The sequence below is a fragment of the Sturnira hondurensis genome, unplaced genomic scaffold (assembly GCF_014824575.4).
Source record: "Sturnira hondurensis isolate 20B ecotype Veracruz unplaced genomic scaffold, ASM1482457v3 Scaffold0006199, whole genome shotgun sequence".
Classification (NCBI taxonomy): Eukaryota; Metazoa; Chordata; class Mammalia; order Chiroptera; family Phyllostomidae; genus Sturnira; species Sturnira hondurensis.
In genome coordinates this window covers 102,112-126,964 of record NW_028078830.1, presented here as the reverse complement: position 1 = coordinate 126,964, position 24,853 = coordinate 102,112, and the positions used below count along the sequence as shown (strand labels likewise).

Genomic DNA, 24,853 nt, shown 5'->3' with positions numbered 1-24,853 from the left:
TTTTTTGCTTCAAAAATGTTCCCCTATTTTCCTCCTCTAAAACCTAGGTGTGTCTTATGGTCCAAAAAAAGCTACATGCAAATTGGTAATGAAGTTTTTGAACATGGCTCAAGATTAAGTGGCCAAATCTTTTTGGAAAATCGGATTAACCTATTCTAAGTCAGCCTATATGGACTCCACCATCTCTTTCCTCAGGCCCTCTAGGGCTCAGTATTGCCTCAATGACATCGAATATGGTGAGTAATGAACATCTTCACCTGAGTCAACTAGAATGCTGCCTGTGTCAAGAACCACATGTCTGGAGTACAGGTCTCCCTCTTTTTCTTTCCTGCTGTGTCGTCATGGCTTTGAGGCAGACATCACTGTCCGGGTACAGGAACCCAGGGGGCCTTTTGATTCTTTTTATTTTTTTCTGACAATGACCTCAGCTACACACGATAACCACGCCTAGGGTTCCTCAGTCACGGTCACGGAAACATTTCTGGATGCACATTCCATCTAGCTGGCTGACATCTCCTCCAATCCCTAATAGGCCACTGTTTCTGCACTATTGTTGTCCCTGTACCCAGTCTTTCAACAACTGCCCCTAGCACAGAAAATTTTGGATGTCAGGGGACATGACTCTCTGTAGACCTAAAGATAATCCCATCAACAGCAGTGGTATAATCTGTGATATCTGCTGTGGGGAAAAATAAATCATGCTCCTTTCATAAGTACTTGAGGTTCTCATACCTGTCTTCTCCTCAGGGTCATCTCTAAGACTCCTAAAGTATACAGCATCTACATGAGGGCCAGAAAGCCCTTCAGTCCTTTCTAGAGGTCTGTGGACAGTCATGCAAATTTGGTCAAAACAGGCAAGTTATTTTCTGCCATCACAGTCACTCCACAAGCAGAGAAAGTTTGAGACCCTTAAAAAGGTGTTCACCTCATGTTCTGACCAGTGTGGCTTAGTTGGTTGGTTGTTGTGCTGCAAATTGAAAGGTTGCTGCTTCCTTTTTTGGTCAGATCATAAGCTTGAATTGTGGGTTTGGTCTGAGGTGCATACAAGAAGGCAACTAATCAATGTTTCTCTCTCCTATTGACATTTTTCTCCCATTATTTCCCCTTCCTTCCTTCTCTAAAAAGTAAATAAAAAAAAAAAAGTTGTTCATGTCCTCATGCTTGCAGAGCCCAAATCAGTTTATAAACTAACTCATACAATAAAAATAACCAAGATTAAAAAGAACTAAAAGATTAAGGCCTCAATTATCGTACAAGCCAAAGCAATGTGCAGCAGGCACTTCCCAAAATCATGATGTGGAAGCTGAAAAACCTCGTCACAAGCGTTACATGAGATGAACACATCCCTGAAGGAGGGTGTCATTTCTATGCAAACTGAGCGCGGAAATCATGATATTTTCTAGGCCAGGCCTGATATTTTCCAGGCGTATGGACCAAGGTCCATGACCGAATTATTCATAATGGGAAATTGACCTGCGAAGGGCTCCAGGCATTTCTATTTCCAACCAGATACATGAAAACCAGAGGTCAGCTTCCCTGAGCACATTAGGGTGTTGAGTGATGTAAAGTCTGTGGACCTGCACTGTGGTCAAGGTGAAAGGACTATAGCCACAGTTTTATGTAGCTGTAACATAAAACTCAGAAGAGCAAGTCAGGAAACATGAGCAAGTCAGAAAATACAACATATTTACACACGCTTCCCATATAAACAAAAATTCTGGGGAGTCACCCCACTGTGCATAAGTAAGTTTCTTTTTAGACAGATGGCTCCTCAAAGAGCTTCCTCCACAGTTGTTACACTGAACGGAAAAGTGAACATTACCAACACATTTAAGGCTTTTTCCTAGTGTGAACTCTCTGATGATAACGAAGTTTGGAACTAGAGATAAAAGTTTTCCCACATTCACTGCACTCATAAGGCCTTTCACCAGTGTGAACTCGCTGATGATAACGCAATAGGGAACTATAGATGAAAGATTTCCCACATTCACTACACTCGTAAGGCTTTTCTCCTGTGTGAAGTCGCTGATGACAACGAAGTTTGGAACTATAGATAAAAGATTTTCCACATTCACTGCACTTATAAGGTCTTTCACCAGTGTGAAGTCGCTGATGATAACGAAGTTTGGAACTATAAATAAAAAATTTCCCACATTCACTGCACTCATAAGGCCTTTCTCCTGTGTGAACTCTCTGATGATAACGGAGAGTGGAACCAGAGGAAAAAGACTTTCCACACTGACTGCACTTAAAAGGCTTTTCTCTTTTGTGAACTGTCTTATGAGAACAGAAGGTATCACTACTGGCAAAAGATTTCTCACATTCACTGCACTCAAATGGCCTTCCTCCAGGATGAACTCTCCGATGTTTTGCAAGGCTACTGCTTGTGGTGAAAGACTTTCCACATTCACTGCACTCATAAGGTCGTTCTCCAGTGTGAATTCTCTGATGACAATGAAGACCATTGATCCTGGTAAACGATTTCCCACATTCACTGCACTCATAAGGCTTTTCTCCAGTGTGAACACTCTGATGACAATGAAGACCGTAGTTCCTGGTAAAAGATTTCCCACATTCATTGCACTTATAAGGCTTTTCTCCTGAATGTGTTTTCAGATGATATTGGAAGGTGGATCGCGAAATAAAAGATTTCCCACATTCACTGCATTCGTAAGGTCTTTTTCCCGAATGAACACTGTGATGATACCGAAGGGCAGAGCTAGTGGTAAAGGATTTCTGACATTCGCTGCACTCATAAGGCCTTTTTCCTAGGTGGCCTTGCTCATGATACTTAAGGGTAAAGCTATTAGTAAAAGATTTGCCACATATACTGCACACATAAGGCTTTTCTCCTGTGTGAGTTTTCTGGTGTCGAACAAGTTTCCATCTATTGTTAAAAGATTTCCCACACTCACTGCAGTCATAATGTTTTTCTCCAGTGTGAACTTTCTGATGATAACAAAGGGCAATAAAAGTGATAAAAGACTTCCCACATTCACTACACCCATAAGGCCTTTCTCCAGTGTGAACTCTCTGATGGTAACTGAGAGCAGCAACAGAGGTAAAAGATTTTTCACAGTCATTACACTTGTACGGCTTTTCTCCAGTGTGAACTCTCTGATATTGATTAAAAATTGAGCTATGACTAAAAGGTTGTGCACATTCACTGCATGTGTAATTTGCTTGTCCATTGTGCCATTTCCGTGAATGAATGACAGATTTGAGGCTTAAGGATTTTCCACATTTGCTGCACTGGTACTGCCTTGCTCCAGTATGAATTTTTTGATGCTGATGGAAGGTTGAGGTTTCATTAAAGGATTTTCCACTTTTGCCACACACACGGAAACTTTTTCCAGTGTGGCCTCTGCAGTGCGTAACAAATAAGGATTTATACCTGAATGTTTTTCCACATTCATTGCACACAAAACACTGTTTCCCGGTATGAACATCCTGGTCCACAAGTGTGTGTTGGGGGTTAAAGGCTTTCTTGCCTTCCTCTGAGGTGTACTGACTTTTTCTGGTTTGTAATGTTGCTTCCCACCGGGTGCCTGTGTTTGGCTCCTGCACTTTATGGGTGTCCTGTTGCTGCTGATGTCCCGAGCTGGCCAGGAAGTCTTTCTCAACCTTGCTATAGGTAAAGGGCTTCCCTGACATGTGGGTTCTGCAGCTCTTCACAAATGAGGGTCTGTCCACACTACTCCTGAAGGGTTTCTGTTGCATGTGCACATCCCGGTATTGGTGACAGTTTGCACTGAAATAAAACCGTTTTGCACATGCCCCACACCTCAGCAGGGGTGGGCTCTGTTGTGTCCCCTGAAGCTCAACCAAGGTAAAAATGTCTCTCAGCACAGGCCCACAACTCTCACAGGGGTGGCTCTTCTGGGAAGACGAAGCTGCCTTGGCATTCCTTGCCTGAGGCACTTGTACACAAATGTTGTCTTCAGTGGGAGCCTCCACACCCTCTGCTCCACAGCAGCAACCTGGACAAAAAATAAATAACTAAATGCTATAGAAGTACCAGTTGACTATAGAACAGAGAGAACCATATCACACATTTTCACATGTCACATGTAGGCATGAATACATAGAATCCTTTTTAAAACAAGAACGTTCATTTGAAGAACTGGCTCCTTGCTGTATGGTACTGGGCTTGTAAGTCACAAAATAATGGAAACCAGGCCACCAGAAGGATACGTGGACAGGGCATGACACACGGAAGAGAGGCAGGGCTTACAATGCATTTCCTCTGCCAACAGCTTCCTGCATATCCCTCTCTGCTGCTGACCTTAGGCTGGGCAGAAGCACACATACAAGCCCATTACCGTCCAATTGCAAGATATTAGCTGCTGTCCAAGGTCAATACCTAGATTTGTGAACAACTCAGAGCACAACACCTGAGAGCCAATGTTCAAGAATACTACAGACAGAGGGGTGAGAGAACAGGTAAAATGTGGAATCAGTGGAGGTGGAAATATCCCTGGGGCTGGAAACCACAATGGAGGTGACCAGTAGTAGAACTGACAAGTGAGCATGTTGTGAAAGCTGGAAAACGAAGAGTAGAAATTGGTGTGCCTACTAGTAATGACACTAAAACTCTGAATGAACAAAGTCAGGTTCCTGGTACGATCTGAACGAGGTCCTGACTTCACAATCTCCGCAGCTGTCACTCACCAGAACCACACCCCCTGGCAGCCCACTTTGCCATGGCTGGAGAGATCCATCCTCTGATACACGCAGAAAGTCCTAGCAGGGAAGCTACATAGAACATGAAAGACAAAAGGAAAAAGCAGGAACACTGAATGGCCAGCACTGTCCCAGAACAATGCAGCACATAACAGACCCAGAAAAGAGATGTAGGTGAGTCATGTAAGCATGATAGTAAACCAACAACAAAAACCAACTGCCTTTGTTACCAACAACAAAACATTAAGACAACTATGCACAATGGTTCTTGAAGGGCTCAACAGTACAATTAAGATACTACTGCAGCACATGGAGCAAAAAATATAACTACACAAATAAAAAAGTAATATGGCTTTGGCCGGGCAGCTCAGTTGGTTAGAATATCATCCTGATACACCAAGGTTAGGGATTTTATTGCTGGTTGGGGTATGTACCAGAAACAACCAATGAATACATAAATAAGTGAAATAAGAAATTCATCTCTCTCCCTCTCTCTCCCTCTCCTTCTTACTCTCATTCTCTGTCTCTAAAATAATCGTTAAATAAAAAAATTAGGTGAAGGTATATACTTCAATATCAAAAAGGCCAGATATGATAACCCATAGCTACCAGCACATTCAACAGTGACAAGTTAAATGCTTTTCTGTAAGATCAGGAACAAGTGAAGGATGCCCACCATCATCACAGCTGGTCAAAATAGTAGTGAAAGTTTTAGCCTGAACAATAAGGCACAAAAAAGAATGAAAGAGATCCTAATTAAAAAGCAGTAAAACTTTATGTGTTTGTAGATGATATGATTTTATATAAAGAAAATCCAAAGAAGTCCCAAAAAAACCTGACAGAATGAATAAACAAGCCCAGTAAATTTGCAGAACTCATAACCCACGTACAAAAATTAGTTGATCTATGCACTAACAAAATATCTCAGTAAAAAATTAAGAAATCAATCTCATTTACAATAGCATTAAAAACAATAAGACATTTAGGAATAGAGTTCATTAACAAGGTAAATGATCAAGACTCTAAAACCTATTATAAGACAAGGATGAAAGAAATTGAAGACAAAAATTAATAAAAAGACATCCTTTATCCTTGGATTAGAAGAATTATTGTTGTTAAAATATCTCTACTAATTGAAGCAACCTAATGATTCAATGCAACCTTTACCAAAATCCAATGGCATTTTTGCCAGAAATGGAAAAAGAATTCTAAAATTCAAACCACAAATGATCTGTTATAGTCAAAGCAATTTTGAGCAAGAAGATCAATGGTAGAGTCAGAGTTGTCATACCTCATGACTTAAACCGTATTATAAAACCGTAATCAAAACAGACACAAATAGACACACAGACCTAAGAAAGAGAATATGGGCAGCACAGAAATAAACTCACATATGTGGTCAACTACCCTTTGACAAGCGCACCAACAACACACAATAAGGAAAAGGTGGGTTCTGTGATTAATGGTGTTGACAAAACCACATATGCACCTGCAAGAAAAGGCGCTGGAGTCCTACCTTACACCACTTACAAAAATTAACTTGAAACACATTAAAATCTTAAATGCAACAAATAAAAATGTAAAACTCCTTGGAAAAACAAAAGGCTTCTTGACATTGGTTTTGGCAGTGATTTTTTTTGATGAATGAAAGGCAGACAGCAGCCCTGGCTGGTGTAGCTCAGTGGATTGAACGCGGGCCTGCGAACCAGACGATCGGGGTTCGATTCCCAGTCAGGGCACATGCTTGGGTTGCAGGCCAGTTTCCAGCAGGGGCCAGTTCCCTGCAGGGGATGCACGAGAAGCAACCATACATTGATGTTTCTCTTCCTCTCTCCTTCCTTTCCCCTCTGAAGATAAATAAATAATAAAATATTTTTTAAAAGTTAAAAAAAAAAGGCAGACAGCAAAGGCAAAATTAAATAAACCAGACTACATCAAACTAAAAAGCTCCTGCGTAGCAAAGAAAGCAATCAATAAAATGAAAGAGAGAAAATATTTGTAAATATTGTCTCATGAGGGTAATTATCTAAAATATACAAAAAAACCCATCCAGCCCTGGCTGTTGTAGCTCGGTGGACTGAGCATGGGCCTGTGAAGCAAAGGGTCACTGGTTCGATTCCCAGTCAGGGCACAGGCCTGGGTTGCAGGCCAGGTCCCCAGTAGGGGACATATGAGAGACAACCACACACTGACATTTCTCTCCCACTTTTTCTCCTTCCCTTACCCTCTAAAAAAATAAATAAAATATTTAAAAAACAAACAAAAAAAGCCCCATCCAACTCAATAGCAAAAAGTAATAATAATAATAATCCAATTAAAAAATAGGCAGAGAACCTGAATAAACACTTTTCAAAAATCCAAACATGGACAGCCATTGCAGTACCTTGAGCTCCATAGAGATAGTGCAGGGCAAGTATGAGCCCAGCAGACACCTGGGTGACCATGTGCTTGCTGAGGAAAAGTAATTAAACTTGGGCAAAAAGGAGAGCCTAAGAAGCCAAGAGGAAAAACGTCAACACGTGCTTTCTTTGTGCAAACTCGCTGGAGGACTACAAGACTGAGTACCCAGATGTGTCAGTCAACTTCTCAGAGTTTTCTAAGAAGTGCTCAGAGAGGTGGAAGACCACGTCCACCAGAGAGGAAAGGAAATCTGAAGACACGCCAAAGGCGGACAAGGCCCACTATGAAAAAGAAATGAGAACTTTTACCCCTCTTAAAGGGGAAACAAAGAAGGAATTCAAGGATCCCAATGTCCCCAAGAGGTCTCCTTTGGCCTTCTTCTTGTGTTGTGCTGAGTACCACCCAAAATCAAAGGAGAGCATCCTGACCTGTCCATTGGTGATGCTGCAGAGAAGCTGGGAGAGACGCGGAATAACACTGCTACAGGTGGCAAGCAGCCTTATTAAGAAGGATGCTAAACTGAAAGTGAATCATGAAAGGAATATTGCTGCATACTGAGCGAAAGGAAAGCTTGATGCAGTGAAAAGGGAGTTGCCAAGTCTAAAAAAAAGCAAAAAAAGAAGGAGTAGAAAGAGGAGGAAGATGAGAAAGTTGAAGAGGATGATGAGGAAAAGGAAGACGCAAAAAATGAAGGTGAAAAAAAAGATGAAAACAGTCCTGACTGGTGTAGCTCGGTGGATTGAGCGCAGGTCTGCGAACCAAAGGATCGCGGTTTGATTCCCGGTCGGGGCGCTTGCCTGGGTTGCAGGCCAGTTCCAGGCAGGGGGCCCACAAGAGGCAACCACACATTGATGTTTCTCTCTCTCTCTTCTTTCCTTCCCCTCCAAAGATAAATAAAAATCTTAAAAAAAATGAAAACAGTGAATAAGTTGGTTGTAGCGCCTTTTTCTTGTCTATAAAGCATTTAACACCCTTGTACCTAACTCACTCCTTTTAAAGAAAAAAATAGAAATGTAAAGCTGTGTAAGATTTGTTTTTTAACTATACAGTACCTTGTTTATATGTAGTTAACACACTACTGAAAAGGTTTTTTTAAAGATTATATTTATTTATTTTTAGAGAGAGATGCAAACAGAAAGAGAGGGAGAGAAACATAGATGTGTGAGAGACAAACACCAACTGGATGCCTATCACACGCCTCCAACTGGGGACACTGCCAACAACCCAGGCATGTGCCTGATGGGCAACAGGCCGGAGCAAAATCCACTGAGACACACCGGCCAGGGCCTGGTGCTAATTTTAATAGTACCATCCTTGTCTGGTAGAGAATGGGCTTGTAAATTGGCATGGTAACTAAAGGCAGGTTTTTCCTTGTGCTCAGCCCTAATTAGTTACACACGGGGATGGTACTTTTTCATCTTCAGTGGTCTCTGATGCAGCTTATGTGAAATAACTGTTGTTTTGTAACTGGATACCACTTTGTAATTGCGAATCAAGGTTGCAGCTGTTTTGTGACATTCTAAATGCTTCCAAGACAATACAATTTTTATTAAAATTTTTTTGAAAAATCTAAAAGCCACTAACAGATATATACAAAATATTTTTCGTCACTAATCACCAGGGAAATGCAAATTAAAACTACAATATTACCCCTTACCTAATAAGATGGCTAATATCAAGAGAGCAGAAATAAGTGTTGGTGATGATGTAGATATAATAAAACACTTTACGCTACAGTTGGAATGAAAAAATATATATAAAATAATAGAAAAATAATAGAATGCCAGGGGTGTAGGGGAAAATGGGAACTTGGTCAAAAAGTACAAATGTTTCTTTTTTGTTTAAAGATTTTATTTTTATTTTTGGAGATGGGAAGGGAGGGAGAAAGAGAGAGAGAAACATCAATGTGTGGCTGCCTCTCAGATGGTCCCCACTGGTGATTTGGCCCACAACCCAGGCTTGTGCCCTGACTGGGAATCGAACCAGGGACCCTTTGGTTCGTAGCCGTGCTCAATCCACTGAGCTACACCAGCCAGGGCAAAAAAGTATAAATGTTTCTTTATGAGTTCTGAGGATGTAATCAGGAGTCTGGTGATTATATATAATAATGTTATATACTTGAACTGAGAGTAGATCTTAAACATTCTTTTTTTTTTAAGATTTTATTCATTTAAAGATGGAGGTGTAGGTGGAAACACTGTGTCTCCTCGCACAGCCAAGTTTAAAGACTACAAGGTTTAGTAACCAAAACACAGAAAATTGAACTATACGGAAGTCAGACAACAACGAACCATCCAGCCAGACAGGTAAGAGGGGCGGAGCCAGCCACTGACGGAGCTGGGTTGGAGCAGGATTGCGCAGGAAACTCGACCAGACCAACCCAGGCCACAGCGGCGGTTGGCAGATTCCAGGCCTGGGGTTGTAACGGGCAGACCCAGTGAGGGCGCAAGGCGGCAGGTTGACCGAGGTCACACATTTGCGCGCAGATAAACCAGGCGAAGGAGCGAGAAGTGAGACAGACCACACAGGCCCCAGCAGGGGGAAGTAGCAGAGGGAACCGCCATTGCCCCTCTTTGACCCCACCCCCAAATACAGCGTCACAACCCAGCCTGGTGAACACCTAGGGCTCCGCCCCTCATACATAACAGGTGTGAACAGACCAAAGCCCCAGAGCCAATACTTCTAAGTGATTAAGAGATAGCCAACCTATCAGATGCACAGTTCAAAACACTGGTGATCAAGATGCTCACAGAACTGGTTGATTTTAGTCACAAATTAGAGGAACAAATGAAGGCTAAACTAACTGAAATGAAGGGAAATGCACAGGAAACCAAAGTGATGGAAAGAAAACTGGGACTCAAATCAAGGGAGTGGACCAGAAGGAAGAAAAGAATGACCAAACAGAAAAGTATGAAGAAACAAGAATTCAAAACAATGAGGAGAGGCTTAGGAACCTTCAGGACACCTTTAACCGTCCCAACATCCGAATTATAGGGGTACCAGAAGGAGAAGAGGAACAGCAACAAGTGGAAAACTTAATTGAACAAATAATAAAGGAGAACTTCCCCAGTCTGGCAAAGGAAATAGACTTCCAGGAAATCCAGGAAGCTCAGAGAGTCCCAAAGAACTTGGACCCAAGAAGGAACACACCAAGGCACATCATAATTACATTAGCCAAGATCAAAATGAAGGAGAGAATCCTAGAAGCAGCAAGAGATAAGGGGACAGTCACCTACAAAGGAGTTCCCATCAGACTGTCAATTGATTTTTCAAAAGGGACCTTACAAGAGGCAAGCAGAGGCTGGAAAGAAGTATTCCAAGCCATGAAACCCAAAGACCTACATCCAAGATTGCTCTGTCTAGCACAGCTTTCATTTAGAACAGAAGGGCAGATAAAGTGCTTCTCAGATAAGATCAAATTCAAGGAGTTCAGCCCTGGCTGGTGTAGCTCAGTGGATTGAGTACGGGCCTGTGAAGCAAAGGGTCACTGGTTCGAGTCCCGGTCAGGACACATGCCTGGGTTGTGGGCCAGGTCCCCAGTAGGGGACATGTGAGAGGCAACCACACATTGATGTTTCTCTCCCATTCTTTCTCCTTCCCTTCCCCTCTCTCTAAAAATAAATACATAAAATATTTTTAAAAATTCAAGGAGTTCATCATCACCAAGCCCTTATTATATGAAATGTTAAAGGGACTTATCTAAGAAAAAGAAGATAAAAAATATGAACAGTGAAAGGACAGCAAACTCACAGTTATTAACAACCACACCTAAAACAAAAGCAAACCTAGTGGACAGCTAGATCAGGAGCAGAACCATAGAAATGAAGATCACATGGAGGGTTAGCAACAGGGGAGTGGGAGGAGGAGAAGGGGGGAGAAGGTACAGAAAATAGCATAGATGGTAGGTAGAAAATAGACAATGGGGAGGGCAGGAATACTATGGGAAATACATAATCTAAAGAACTTGTAACACATGGACATGAACTAAAGGGGGGAAATGGTGGGGGAGGGGTATGCAGGGTGGAGGGGAGTGAAGGGGGGAATGGGACAACTGTAATGGCATAATCAATAAAATATATATTTTTAAAAAGGAACCAAACCCTGAGATACAGAAGTGATGCAGATCTGGACACATTAACCCAGACACTGAGAGGGCAAGCTCGGTGAATCCATTAACACGATAGTACTCACCCTAAATCCTTCCCTAAAAGGCTTCAGAACTGGGACTGCAGGGAGGGATGAGGGCAGTGCAAACACACCAGCCCTAGCAATACAGCAACTACCCGGAAAACAGTGCCTATGGTCTGTACCTGAATACTGAGTGGGGTGGGGGTGGTGAGTCCGTGGGTCTTACCCAGAGAGGATATAAGTGTGAAGTTGTCCAGCATCACATGGAGGTACAGGCGTCTCTGAGCCTCGTCAAGCAGCCTCCATTCCTCCCAGGAGAAGTGCATGGCAATGTCCTCAAAGGTCACACTGGCCTGTTATCACGGGGACAGAAAAAAACATGAACAATCTCTGTTGTGACAGCCCACAACCCACCTCCCCACACATCTGTCCCGCACTCACCCTCCTCCAAAGCTGCCCTCCTCAGTGGAATTCCACGGATGCCCAATGATGCCTGTCCTACCCTCAGGTCCCTTTAGTCATTCTGTTCAGGCCTCAGCCTCTTCGGGCAGGGAGGCACAGGGATATAATCCAGTTCTGGTCCTGGCTTAGGGTCCCATCCATCCTATTATTAATTCCCTTTAGAGTCTGGTCTCTAGATTGTGACTGGTCTCTAGATTGTGACAAGGCACTGACAAATGCCGGCTCAGGCTCCACCCTTCAGTGCCCAACACTAGGGCTCTGGGCTCTGGGGCTCTGGGACAATAACTCACTTTGTCTCTTTGAGACCTTCAGTCCCCACCTGAGCTCCTCCAGGTGTGGAGATGCTGCTTTTTAAAGATTGTTTTAGAGAGGAAGGAGAGGGGAAGGAGAGAGCGAGAGAGATGTTGCCTCTCGTGTGTCCTCTGCCAGGAACTGGGAACTGGCCTGCAACCCAGGCCATGTGCCCCCGACTGGGAATCGAACCGACCGCGATCGTGTGGTTCGCAGGCCCGCGCTCAATCCACTGAGCTACACCAGCCCGCGCGTGGAGATGCTGCTTTGAAGGCCTCTCTACACGTGACCCTGGCTTCAGTATTTGCCTCCTAGAAACACATGTGAATTTCAGATGCCCATGACCCGCCTTCCACTGGTGTGCTGTACTCCGCAGCCACATCAGGCTCTCTCCACACAACCTTCCCTAAAAATCCCAGTCCTGATGGTCTCCATGCCAGGCCCAGCGACACTCAAAAACGACCACATTTGCCCCTGACCTTAGCCACCAGCAAGACTGAGACACCCCCTCACTCTCGCAAGCACAGCACACGGGGAGGACCCAGCTCTATCTAGCGAACAAGCAGCAGCTTTGCCCTCGCTGTCAAGTCATCTCAGTTACTTCTCTGCCCCCAGAACCATCGCGTCCACTCGTCCCATCGAAGCCTTCGCCACCTGCCACACCGTTACCATGACCACCTCCCTCCTTCGCTTGTATTCTGCGCGAAGGGCTCTCATCAGGGGCAGAGCAAGGGAAAAGGAAAACCTTACTCTGCAGCCCGTTCTTTCGGACCAAGTAGCATCGCCAGGAGGACCTACATTCCGCCACCTAAACGCGTGGGCTGCCGAACGGGACTGGAACCCGCACCCGGGCTGCAGGGCTGGGGGAGGTGAGCGGGTAGGGCCCGGGACGCGCACTCACGGCAGCCAGGAGCCTTCGCGGAGCCGCCGCCATAGCCTCCGTGGGCAGAGCCGAGCGGGAACAGCGGGAAGGAGCGCGCCTCGCGCGGCCGTCCTGGCCGGGGCCCCGGGCGCAGGTCACACGGTGGCGGTGTTTCTGCGCGTCATTCCGCGGCTGCGCGGCGAGGGCCACGTCTCTTTCGCGTTTCCTCTGTTTTGTCACCTCGGGACCGACGCAGCCACCCCAAGGCAGCACCCACTCACAAGAGTGGTAGCAAGGACGGTTGCCAGGACAAAGATGCCAGAAGTCCCACCCCAAGTCGATGGATCTCAGGAAAATGCTTTCTTGTTGCTCTGTCATTGGCTCAACTCAGCACGGAGTTTTATGGGTAATGTAGTTCGCATAGCTCCAAGGGCAACGGGGTAGGGATCCCTCCAGGGGTAGGGGTTCTTCACCCTAAGGCCCTGACTGGAATGTTTGCCCCTGGAAGGGTGCTGTGCAGCGTTGCTGCTACATCCACGGAAGGTCTTTCCTTGTTGCTAAGTCGAGCAAAAACGCAACTCTGAGGCTATCTACCCGAAGACAGGTTCTGGGCTCAGTCCTATAGGACTGCCCCCCACCATTCAGATACCAGGTGCAAGTCCAGTTGTTACCTGGGCTTCAGAACAACAGGCTATTTATTATGTTTCGCAATTCTCTCCCAAGGGTACGTTTATTATTATTATTTTTTTAATTTTTAGGGAGGAAGAGAAAGAGAAACATTCATTGGTTCTGTCTGGTATGTACCTTGACCAGGGATAGAAACTGCAACGAAGGGAAGTAAGCTGGTCAAACACCAAATCCACAGCCCTTTGTGTAGGGGATCATGCTCCTACTATTTGAGCCACCTGGCTAGGCCACAGCAGGCTTTTAAAATGATCATTATGCTTTATTGGTTGTGCTGTAACTGTTGTCCCAATTCTCCCCCTTTGCCCTCCTCCACGCAGCACCATCCCTCCCTCTGGCAGTCCCCCCACTCCCCCTGAGTTCATGTCCATAGGTCATGCATATAAGTTCTTTGGCAACTCCACTTCTTCCCATACTGTTCTTAACATCCTCCTACCTGTTCTGTAGCTACCAATTTGTATTTCTTCATCTCTTTCCCTTTTCCCCCCGAAACCCCTGCCCCTGGCAACCCTTCAAAATGCTCTCCATATCCATGATTCTGTCTCTGTTCCTGTTTGCTTAGTTTGTTTTTAGATTCAATTATTGATAGTTATGTATTCATGACCCCTTTAATGTTCCTAATTTTGATTTTATTTCTTAGATAAATCCCTTTAACATTTCATATGGGGGGTTCTGGGTGGAGGAACATTAGGACAACTGTATTAGCATAACCAATAAAATACAATTTTAAAAAATCATATAATAGCTTGGTAATGAACTCCTTTAGCTTTACCTTGTTTGTGAAGCATTTTATCTGCCCTTTGACTCTAAATGATAACTTTGCTGGATAACGTATGGGTAGTAGGTAGTAGGTCCTTGCTTTTCATTATTTTAAATACTTTTTGCCAGCCCTGTCTGGTGTGGCTCAGTGGATTAAGCATCAGCCTGTGAACCAAGGGTCACTGGTTGGATTCCCAGTCAGGGCACATCCCTGGGTTGTGGGCCAGTTCCCCAGTAGTAGGCACATGAGAGGCACATTGATGTTTGTCTCCCTCTCTTTCTCCCTCCCTTCCCCTCTCTAAAAACAAATAAATAAAATCTTTCAAAAAACACTTTGTGCCAGTCCCTTCTAGTCTGCAGTTTCTTTTGAGAAGTCAGGGGACAGTCTTATGGGAGCTCCCCTGTAGGTAAGATTCTCTTGGTGCTTTTAAGATTCTCTCTTTACCTTTAATCTTTGGCAATTTAATTATGTGTCTTGGTGTGGTCCTCTTTTCTCCAGCTTGTCTGGGACTCTGTGCTTCCTGGACTTCTATGTCTATTTTCTTCACCAAATTAGGACGTTTTCTTTTATTAATTTTTAAAAGTAATTTCCGATTTCTTGCCTTTTTCTTCTCCTTCTGGTACCCTTATGATGTGAATGTTGGTATGCTTGAAGATGTCCTAGAGGCTCCTTACACTATGCTCATTTTTCTTTTTTCTTCTTGCTGTTCTCCTTGGGTGTCTTTTGCTTTCTTATGATCTGAATCACTGATTTGATTCTCAGCTTCATCCACTCCACTCTTGATTCCCTGTAAATTGTTCTTTATTTCAATTAGTGTATTCCTCATTTTTGATCGGATCATTTAAAGCTGTTGAAGTACTCACTGTGTTTCTTGAGATCCTTATAACCAGTCTTCTAAACTCTGCATCTGATAGCTGGCTTATCTCCATTTCGTTTAGTTCTTTTTCTAAACTTTTGTTCTGTTCTTTCATTTGGGCCATATTTCTTTGCTTCCTCTTTTTGGCAGCCTCCCTGTGTTAGTCTAGGTATTAAGTTGTGTGAGTGTGTGTGTGTGGGGGGGGGGCGTCCACCGACAGAGCTCTCCCTGGCAAACATGGATGAGAATAAATCTACCAAGAAATTATCTGCTTGGGGAGGAAAGGCTCTCCAGTCTCTCAGAGGCGTTTCACCTCTCTCCCAATGGACTTTTATTGAGTTTAGCTTGCATAGGGATGCATATTAAAGAAAGCAGGTATGGTTTACAGATAATGTTTCTGGGATCACAGAGGTCCTTTTGAATCAGGGTCTGGTAGACAGGGTGACACCAAACAAACTTATTTTGTGCTCAGACACTTAATATTTAAAACAAGGACATTCCTAGCGAAGCAGTTTTCACAGAACTTTGTGCATTCTTTCTTAGACCTGATTGCTCCCCGCCAGGAACCGCCAATTCCAGCGCAAGGCTGCACCTCCCTTTGGCATTGTTTCAAGCTTGAATCAAGTTGGGGAAGCCAGGCAGCCAAGAGATTAGATTATCTTTTTACAGATAGAATGAGAACTCAGGCTATGATAAAGCCGAGAGGTGAGGGATTTTTGTCCTTTCTCCACAATCTCTTAAATCCTTCGCTGATCGCCCCTTAGTGAATGCCCAACCCTTTGTGAAGGTTGTTCCTTCCTTGAGGAATATTACCCATCCTTGACTATCCAGCCATCCTCCAGGGGCCAAGCAGGATGAAGTAAAGGAGGCAGAGGATGTGCCCCTGCCAGGAGGATAAGTTTTGTCTCTTTAGTGGCTTATGGTCCCAAGTTCCCGCAGCCATGGGGCTTTTTGCCTGTTGGTGGGGTTACAGCTTCTGAAACCAGGCAGGACGTTCCCCAGCATTAAGTAGAACTGCTTTGACTCCATGTCTTGGTAGCATGGCCTAATACAGCAGGTATCCTGTAGGATCCACTGGCTCAGCCTCCACCTTTAGCCAAGCCAAGTACTCAAGGTACACCCTTCATGTGGGCTAAGTACTCCCTCTTCTTATAGTTGTCATTTTTTATATATAACTGTTTCCCAATCTTTAATTCTAGGGGTTTCTAAAATAAGATTTTATTTATTTTTAGAGAGGGGAAGGGAGGGAGAAAGAGGAAATATCAATGTGTGGTTGCCCCTCACATGGCCCCCACTGGGGACCTGGCCTACAACCTAGGCATGTACCCTGACCAGGAATCGAACTGGTGACCCTTTGGTTCACAGCCTGCGCTCAATCTACTCAGTCACGCCAACCAGGGCTGTAGTTGAGTCTTGATTGCTGCTGGGTAATGGGAGGGATTCACCCATGCCAGTCAGCTGGTAGGACTGGCTGTGAGCACTGACTACCGACCACTTCCTTCTGTGGGTTGTGGAGGTGGTTGGGTGGTGGTCCTCCATCATGGTCTATAACTCTCTGCTGGGTGTGCAGGCTCTGGGTTTTCCTGGGTTGCTCAGGCCAAGGTTAGTTACCACCTGAGTTTGTCTGGGGCCACTTGGTGCAAGCTACAAAGCAGTCTGCAGATGGCTGCTGCGAGTGCCAACCCTGGAGCCACATAGCAAGAGGTACAGGGTCCGGGGTTGGTTGGGATCAGCTGTTGCTAGTTTGAGTGGATTTAGGAAGGTCTGAAGCTTGCACTCAGTCAAGCCATTCTTATGGAAAAGCCACTTTGAACATCTTGAGTTGGCCCATAAGTAGGGTCAGTTGGAGCCAGGGTAGGGCAAACCATGTGAACCAGACTGATGGAGTCTCAGATACATTGCCACTGCACTTAATCTCTGTGTGGGTTAGGGCTTAAAAAAGGAACAATGGCCACTGCCTGCAGTTCTGTCTAGGAGAAAGCTGTCTCCCAGCTCTCACCCTGATGCCAGACATTTCAGTTCCTCCCCCATTTGCCACTAGTTCCCTTGAGGGTGCTGCCCCAGTGCTAGAGACCAGAGGGAGTGAGTCTGAGAAAGTCTGTATGTGGTACAAAGCCCTTTAAGAGCAGAGGCCTACATGCCCTGGCTGGCATAGCTCAGTGGGTTGAGTGCAGGCCTGCGAACCACATGATCGCGGTTCGATTCCCAGTTAGGGCACTTGCCTGGGTTGCAGGCCAGTTCCCAGCAGGGGATGCATAAGAAGCAACCGTACATTGATATTTCTCTCCCTCTCTCCTTCCCTTCCCCTCTAAAGATAAATAAATAAAAAGTTATCAAAAAAAGAGCAGAGGCCTACAAATACCTGTTTCTTCTGCCAACCCAACCCCCACTGCTTTTTACAGACAGAAGTTATGGGACTTACATTCTTGGCACTGGAACCTTGGGCTGGGTGGTCTAGTGTGGGGCTGGGATCCCTTACTCCCAAGATGTCCCTCCCAACTTTTATCTACCACATGTGGGTGTGGGACCAGCCTGTTCTGCCACTCTGCCCCTCCTACTCATCTGAATGAATGTGGTTTCTTTAATTCCTTAGTTGTCCAACTCCATACAGCTTGATTTTCTGATGGTTCTGAGTGATAGTTGTTCTGTAGCTCAGTTGTAATTTTGCTTCGGTTGTGCATGGAGATAAGCTATGTTTACCTCTGCCTCCATCTTGACTGAAAGTCTCCATACAACACGATATTCTAAATGGAAAACCACAGATCATCCCTGGCTGGGTTACTGAGTTGGTTAGACCATAAAACCAAAATTGCATTTTCAAATCCTGGTCAGGGTAAATACAAGAATCAACCAACAATGCATAAATAAATGCAACAACAAATTGATGTTTCTCTATGTCTATAAAATCAGTAAATAATAATAATAATAAAAAGAAAACCACAAGCACAAATGGCATTACTCATCCTGCAAGCCCATGATTCTAAACCTAGTTCAATACCTGATATAATTACAGTTTCAACCTCTCTCAGGAACATAAACTTTCTTTTTACTCTATCTTTTTTCCCCCAAGAAACATAATCTTTTTTTTCTTTGGTGAACATTAATACCTTTCTGTAGTTTGTTCACTCCATAACATTTTTTCCAGAAATAATCTCCCATCGCCATAGAATCACAGTCACTGCATTCACAGGAGAAATGTTCATTATTTCCCAGCAAGGACATTACATGATTGAATCCAAAACCATAATCTCAAGTTCAGATGACCACTTTCCAAACCTTTATGGATGCAAACATTTCAACACCTTGACAGCCAAATATAAATTTGCCACATAACCATATTTCCAGATAGATGTCACATTCTTTTTTTTAAAATTTTTTTTCATTTCTGTAAGTCTTTACTTTTTAAGATTTTATTTATTTATTTTTAGAGAGGGAGAAAGAGGGGAAGTGAAACATCAGTGTGTGGTTGCCTCTTGCATACCTTCTGCTGGGGACATGGCCTGCAATCCAGGTATGTGCCCTGACTGGGAATCAAACTGGCAATGCTTTGGTTTGCAGGTCTGTGCTCAATCCATTGAGCTACACCAGTCAGGGCTAAACAAAATCTTTTAAAAATAAAAATAAAATAAATCCCAACTAGTAGGGGGGACCCAAGAAAGCTGAAATTGTCTTCTGGATGGTGGTACCCTTGTAGTGTAGGCTTCTCCCACTAGGTGAGTGTTGTAGGAACCCCTCTCTATCAGTGTATCAGCTGGCATTGTTGTGAGTAGCTGTATTTGGCTTCAGTGAATTATTTTTTAAAGATTTCAACACATTTGCCCATTTCACAATGGGTGATTTATGAGCACACTTACCCATACCACGCTGAGTATTCAGCAGTATTTGACTAAAAATGGCATGACCCCCATGCCCCACTCTCCCTATTCACCTATTCAACAAGTCCTCAAAGGGAAACACTTTGCTGATGTGGACAGGTGAAACAAAAACTAGCAGAAGCATTAAAAGGCGTCAAAATCGATGAGTTCAAAACTTATTTTGATCAGTGGGAAAATTGTCTCAATAGGTGTATTGCATCAAATGGAGAGCACTTTGGATGTGACTAAAGTTTAAACATGTAAGAATACATAGTTTTGTATAAATAAATTCTGGGAGGTTTTATTGGGACCCCCCCACCCATATTTATTACCTGCAAGAAACTTACTTAGGCTTTAGAAACAGAAACAGGTTCAAAATACAGAAATTGAAAAGAATAATTCATGCAAGTAAAAGTGAAAAGAGTACCTTACACTTACAAGTAGCTATACTTATACTATACAAAAATAGACTAACTAAAAACCTATCACAAAAGACAAAGAAAATAATTACATAAAGATAAACAAATTGCCCAGGTTGATGTGCCTGAGTTGGTTGGGTATTGTCCTACAAGGCAGAAGGTCACTGGTTTGATTCCTGCTCAGGGCACAACCTGGGTTTTAGGCCAGTTCCCTGGGTGGGGGCATATGAGAGGCAACTGATCAGTGTTTTTCTCACACATTTATGTTTCTCTTCCTCCCTCCCTTTCCCTCTTTCTAAAAATAAATTAATTCTTTTAAATAAAGGGTAAATAAATTGATTCAGGCCCTGGCCAGGTGCCAGAGTTGATTAGAATATAATCTGATACAGCAGGTTGCCGATCAATCCTTGGTCAGGGCATATACAAGAATCAATCAATAAATGAATGTGAGAACAACAGATGGATGTTACTCTCTCTAAAATCAATAATAAAAAAGAAATGGATGCATCAAAAGGATATAACAATTAAAATGTAATGCACCAAACATAGATGCAACTAATTATATTTAGCAAATATTAACAGACTAGGTTATAGAAAAGACAGCCCTGGTCTGATGGCTGTTTGTGGGAGCATCACTCAGTACAACAAAAGGTTGCAGGTTCAATTCCCAGTCTGAGCATATATCTACAATGTGGGTTTGATCCCCAGTTGGGATGCTAATGGGATGTAAACAAATGATGCTTCTCTCTCACCCCCTCCCTTCCTCTCTCTCCAGGATTAGTATTTTCTTTGGTGAGGATTAAAAAAAAAAAAAAGACAACTAAAGAGCTCTGACTGGTGTGGCTCAGATAGTTGAGCAAGGTCCTAAAAAGCTAAAAGTCACAGGTTCAATTCACAGTCAGGACACATGCGTGGGTAGAGGTTCAGTCCCCATTTGGATGCCTACAAGATGCAACCATATTTCTTTCCCTCTTTTTTCTCCCTCCCTTTCCCTGTCTCTAAAACAATGAAACAACTAAGTAAAACTTTTTTGAAAAAGAAAGCCAATGGAACAATAATAATAGCATAGTTCTATACTCATCTTTCAAGTGTGGGTAGATAATTCAGACAGAAAATCAGTAAAAAGATATTTGACTTCAACAACAGGTTTTTTAAAGCCCTGGCTAGTGTAGCTCAGTGGATTGAGCACGGGCCTGCAAACCACACGATCGTGGTCCGATTCCCAGTCAGGGCACATTCCTGGGTTGCGCGCCAGTTCCTAGAAGGGGAAGCATGAGAGGCAACCATACATTGACATTTCTCTCCCTCTCTCCTTCTCATCCCCTCTAAAGATAAATAAATAAAACCTTTAAAAAAAAAAACAGGTTTTTTTATTTGAACATTTTATACCAAAATGACCTGATAAATATGTGTAGGTCATTTTGTCAAATTATAGCAGAATATACATCCTCAAGTGGACAGAGACCATTCTCCAGGAGAGATCCTAGGGGTTTTTTTTTGTTTTGTTTTTTAAGATTTTATTTATTTATTTATCTTTAGAGGGGAAGGAGAGAGGAAGAGAAACATCAATGTATGTTTGACTTTCATCCATCCCCTGCTGGGAGTTGGCCTGCAGGGAACCGACCTGCAACCCAGGCATGTGCCCTGACTGGGAATTGAACCGCGATCCTCTGGTTCGCAGGCCCGTGCTCAGTCCACTGAGCTACACCAGCCAGGGCGAGATCCTAGGTTTTGTTAAAACACTTATAAATTTGAGATGACTGAAATTAAATAAAAATTTTTATCTGAATACAGGGTTTGAAACTAGAAACTAACAACAGGATAAAAGCTAGAAAGTTCACAAATATGTAGACATTAAACCATATATTACTGAACAACCTGTGGATTAAAGGAAAATTCAATTAAATAAAAAGGGAAGAGTCCTGACTGGTGTGGCTCCATGGGTTGAGCACAATCCTGCAAACTAAAGGTCACAGGTTCAATTGCCAATTGAGACACATGCCTGGGTTGCAGGCCAGGTCCCAGGTTTGGGTGTGCAAGAGGCAAGCAATCAATGTTTCTCTCCTACACTAAAGTTCCTCCCCTTCTCTTTCTCCCTCCCTTCCTCAATCTCTAAAAATGAATAAATAAAATATTTTTAAAAACACCTGCCTGGTGTGGCTCAGTGGATTGAGTGCCAGCTTGTGAACCAAAGGGTCGCTGGTTTGATTCCCAACTGGGGCACATGCCTGGGTTGCAGGCTGGGTCTCCAGTAGGGAATCCATGAGAGGCAACCACACATTGATGTTTCTCTATCCTCTTCTTTTTCCTCCCTCCCCACCTGTCTAACAATAAATAAATAAAATCCTTCTAAATTATTTTTAAAAGATAATTAACATTTTTTAGTATTGAAAACAATCTAATAAGCAAAGATGTCACTCGTGTATTCAAGAATGAGAAAAATTCCAATATACATATATGTTGCATCACTGTCCTTTTACAAAAAGGAAAATAACACTTCATAAAATAGGCAAAAGATATGAGCAGACATATTTCCGCATTTATAGATAACTAATAAACATAAGAAACTACTTATCAACATGCTCCCACCTGTGGACAACTGGACATACGAGAACAAATTCAGATGGATGGCTTCTCGTGGTTTCTTCGTGTCACCATACTGAACAACAAAAGTGCATATTCCCTTGCACATGTAAGATCTTCTCCAGTATAAATTCTGCACTGTATAGTAAGGTAAACTCTAAGGATTTCTTACATTACATGCACATAAGGCCTTTCTCCTGGGTGAACTCTATAGTGGTGAAGATTGTCAAGAATGAGCAAAAGATTTTTGATCTTTGCTACAGGAAGGCCTCATCTCATGGGAACTCTCAGATAATAACAAACACCAAAGAAACAGTTAAAACATTTTCTACAATTACCATACCCTCAAAAACAATTTTCAAATATAAAGTCTACAGTGCTGAGAAAAGTGAGATTATGGCTAAAGGATTTCCTACATTTTTGCATTTACAAACCTTAATCCAGTGTGAACTCCCCAGTGTTAACTGAACCGAGAACTATCCTTAAAGGATTTTGACCATTCTGTTGCAATCATAAGGCCTTTATTTTGTGTGAACTCGCTGATGTACAAGAAGGTGATTTCTCTGGATAAAAGATTTCCCACACTCACTGCACACATAAGGCCTTTCACCCGTATGAGTTCTTTGATGTCGAATGAGTGCCGAGCTCCTGGGGAAAGATTTCCCACATTCACTACATTCATAAGGACTTAACCCAGTGTGAACACTTTGATGATAACGCAGGCCAGAGCCAGAGGAAAAAGATTTCCCACATTCGGTACATTGATAAGGCTTTTCTCCAGTGTGAACTCTCCAGTGTGCAATGAGGTTAGAATTTGATGTAAAGGACTTTCCACACTTAGTACATTCATAAGGCCTTTTGCTTGTATGATTTCTCTGATGATCACGGAGGGCGTACCGAGAGGTAAAAGATTTTCCACATTCACGGCACTCATGAGGTCCTTCTCCACTGTGAACTTCCTGATGATAACGAAGTTTCCTTTTAGTTGTAAAAGATACCCCACACACACTGCACTCATAAGGCTTTTCTCCTGTGTGAACTCTCTCATGATTTCTGAGACTAAAACCAGATACAAAAGACTTCCCACACTCATTACACTGATAAGGCCTTTCTCCTGTGTGAACTCTCTGGTGCGTAAGAAGGTGATGCCTTCGGAAAAAGGATTTCCCACAGTCGCTGCACTCATAAGGTCTTTCTCCTGTGTGTACCCTCTGATGAGCCCTAAGGTTGGAACCAAATGCAAAAGATCTTCCACATTCACTGCACTGATAAGGCCTTTCTCCAGTGTGAACTCTCTTATGATAATGAAACACAGAGCTAGTAGTAAAACATTTCCCACATTCACTACACTGATAAGGCTTTTCTCCTGTGTGAGCTCTCTGGTGCAGAAGAAGGTGATGTCTTTGAATAAATGATTTTCCACATTCACTGCACTGATAAGGTCTCTCCCCTGTATGTACTCTCTGATGATTGCTGAGGATGAAAGCAAATGCAAAAGATTTCCCACATTCATGACACTGATAAGGTCTTTCTCCAGTGTGAACTTTCTTATGACAATAAAAGCCAGAGCTAGTGGTAAAACATTTCCCACACTCATTACACCGATAAGGCCTTTCTCCAGTGTGAACTCTCTGGTGTGTAAGAAGGTGATGCCTTCGGAAATAGGATTTCCCACAGTCACTGCACTCATAAGGTCTTTCTCCTGTGTGTACTCTCTGATGAGCACTGAAATTCGAACCAAATGCAAAACATTTCCCACATTCACTGCACTGATAAGGCCTTGCTACAGTGTGAACTTTCTTATGATACTGAAAGACAGAGCTATTGGTAAAACATTTCCCACATTCATTACACTGATAAGGCTTTTCTCCACAGTGAACTCTCATATGCACAAGAAGGCAAAATTTTTGTCTAAAGACTTTCCCACATTTCGTGCACTCATAATGCTGCTCTCCAGAGTGAAGAGTCCGTTGTCCAATAAGGATAGATCTATGGCTACAAGATTGTGCACATTCATAGCACAAGTCACACGTTTTTCTATTATGACTACTCCTGGAATATAGGAGTACAAATTTTTGGTTAAAAGACTTCCCACATTTGCAGCATGTATACTGCCTTGCCCCATGATGAATTCTTTGATGTTGACTCAGGGTTGAATTTTCCCTAAAAGACTTGCCACATTTGTTACTCACATGATGTCTTTCACCGGTGTGAACCCTCTGGTGAACAACTAATGAGGACTGATACCTGAATACTTTCCCACATTCATGGCACAGAAAACACTGTCTTCCAGTGTGAACATCCTGCCTTGGAGCATGTGAATTTATGTGGCTGAAGGCTTTTCTACATTCTCCTGGGGTGGAACGAGTTTTTCTCTTTTGTGCGGTTGCCCCACTCTGGGTGATTTTGTTGGGCTCCTCCCTGGCCTGAGTAGTCTGCTGCTGTAGATGTTCTGAGGTGGACAGGAAGTGCTTCCCAACTTTGTCACAAGTAAAGGGCTTCTCTGACACATAGAATTCATAGCTCTTCACAGACAAGATCGTATCCACACTGCTTCTCAAGGGTTTCTCTCCCAGGTGCTGCTTCTGGTGTGTTTGGAGGTTTGCACTAAAATTAAATTGTTTCATACACACCCCACACGTAAACACTTTTTGGCTGCGTGGTGATCCTTGGTGCTCAGCCAACTGGAATATGTCTCTCAAGACTGGACCACAAGTCTGACAGGAGTGGATCTTCAGGGAAGAGAGAGCTGCCCTGGAGGTGCTGGCCTGTGATACTCCCACAGAAACACTCTGTTCAAAGGGGGCTTCTACATCCTCTGGTCCAGAGCAGCAACCTGAATATAAATAAATGGTGGTGAAGTACATGCTG

At 43.3% G+C, this 24,853-nt stretch overlaps 2 protein-coding genes and 1 pseudogene across 5 annotated transcripts in view; 2 read left to right on the top strand and 1 right to left on the bottom strand.

Moving 5' to 3' along the window:
- The window catches only part of LOC118988174 (zinc finger protein 883-like), a 309,510-nt gene that overhangs the window by 216,208 nt on the left and 68,449 nt on the right, over nt 1–24,853 (top strand). The gene's annotated exons all lie outside the window — the stretch shown is intronic.
- LOC118988162 (zinc finger protein 256-like) overlaps nt 1–24,853 on the bottom strand; it is a 75,002-nt gene that overhangs the window by 45,655 nt on the left and 4,494 nt on the right. The window contains exon 3 of one of the 4 annotated variants that reach the window (XM_037047582.1): nt 21,724–24,818. The exons of the other annotated variants lie outside the window; for them this stretch is intronic. Coding sequence (XP_036903477.1) covers nt 22,504–24,818 — 2,315 coding nt within the window. The 3' untranslated portion in view covers nt 21,724–22,503. Of the gene's footprint in view, nt 1–21,723; nt 24,819–24,853 lie in introns of those variants that run through there. 4 annotated transcript variants of the gene reach the window in all.
- Nucleotides 7,047–7,790, top strand: LOC118988208 (high mobility group protein B1-like; annotated as a pseudogene).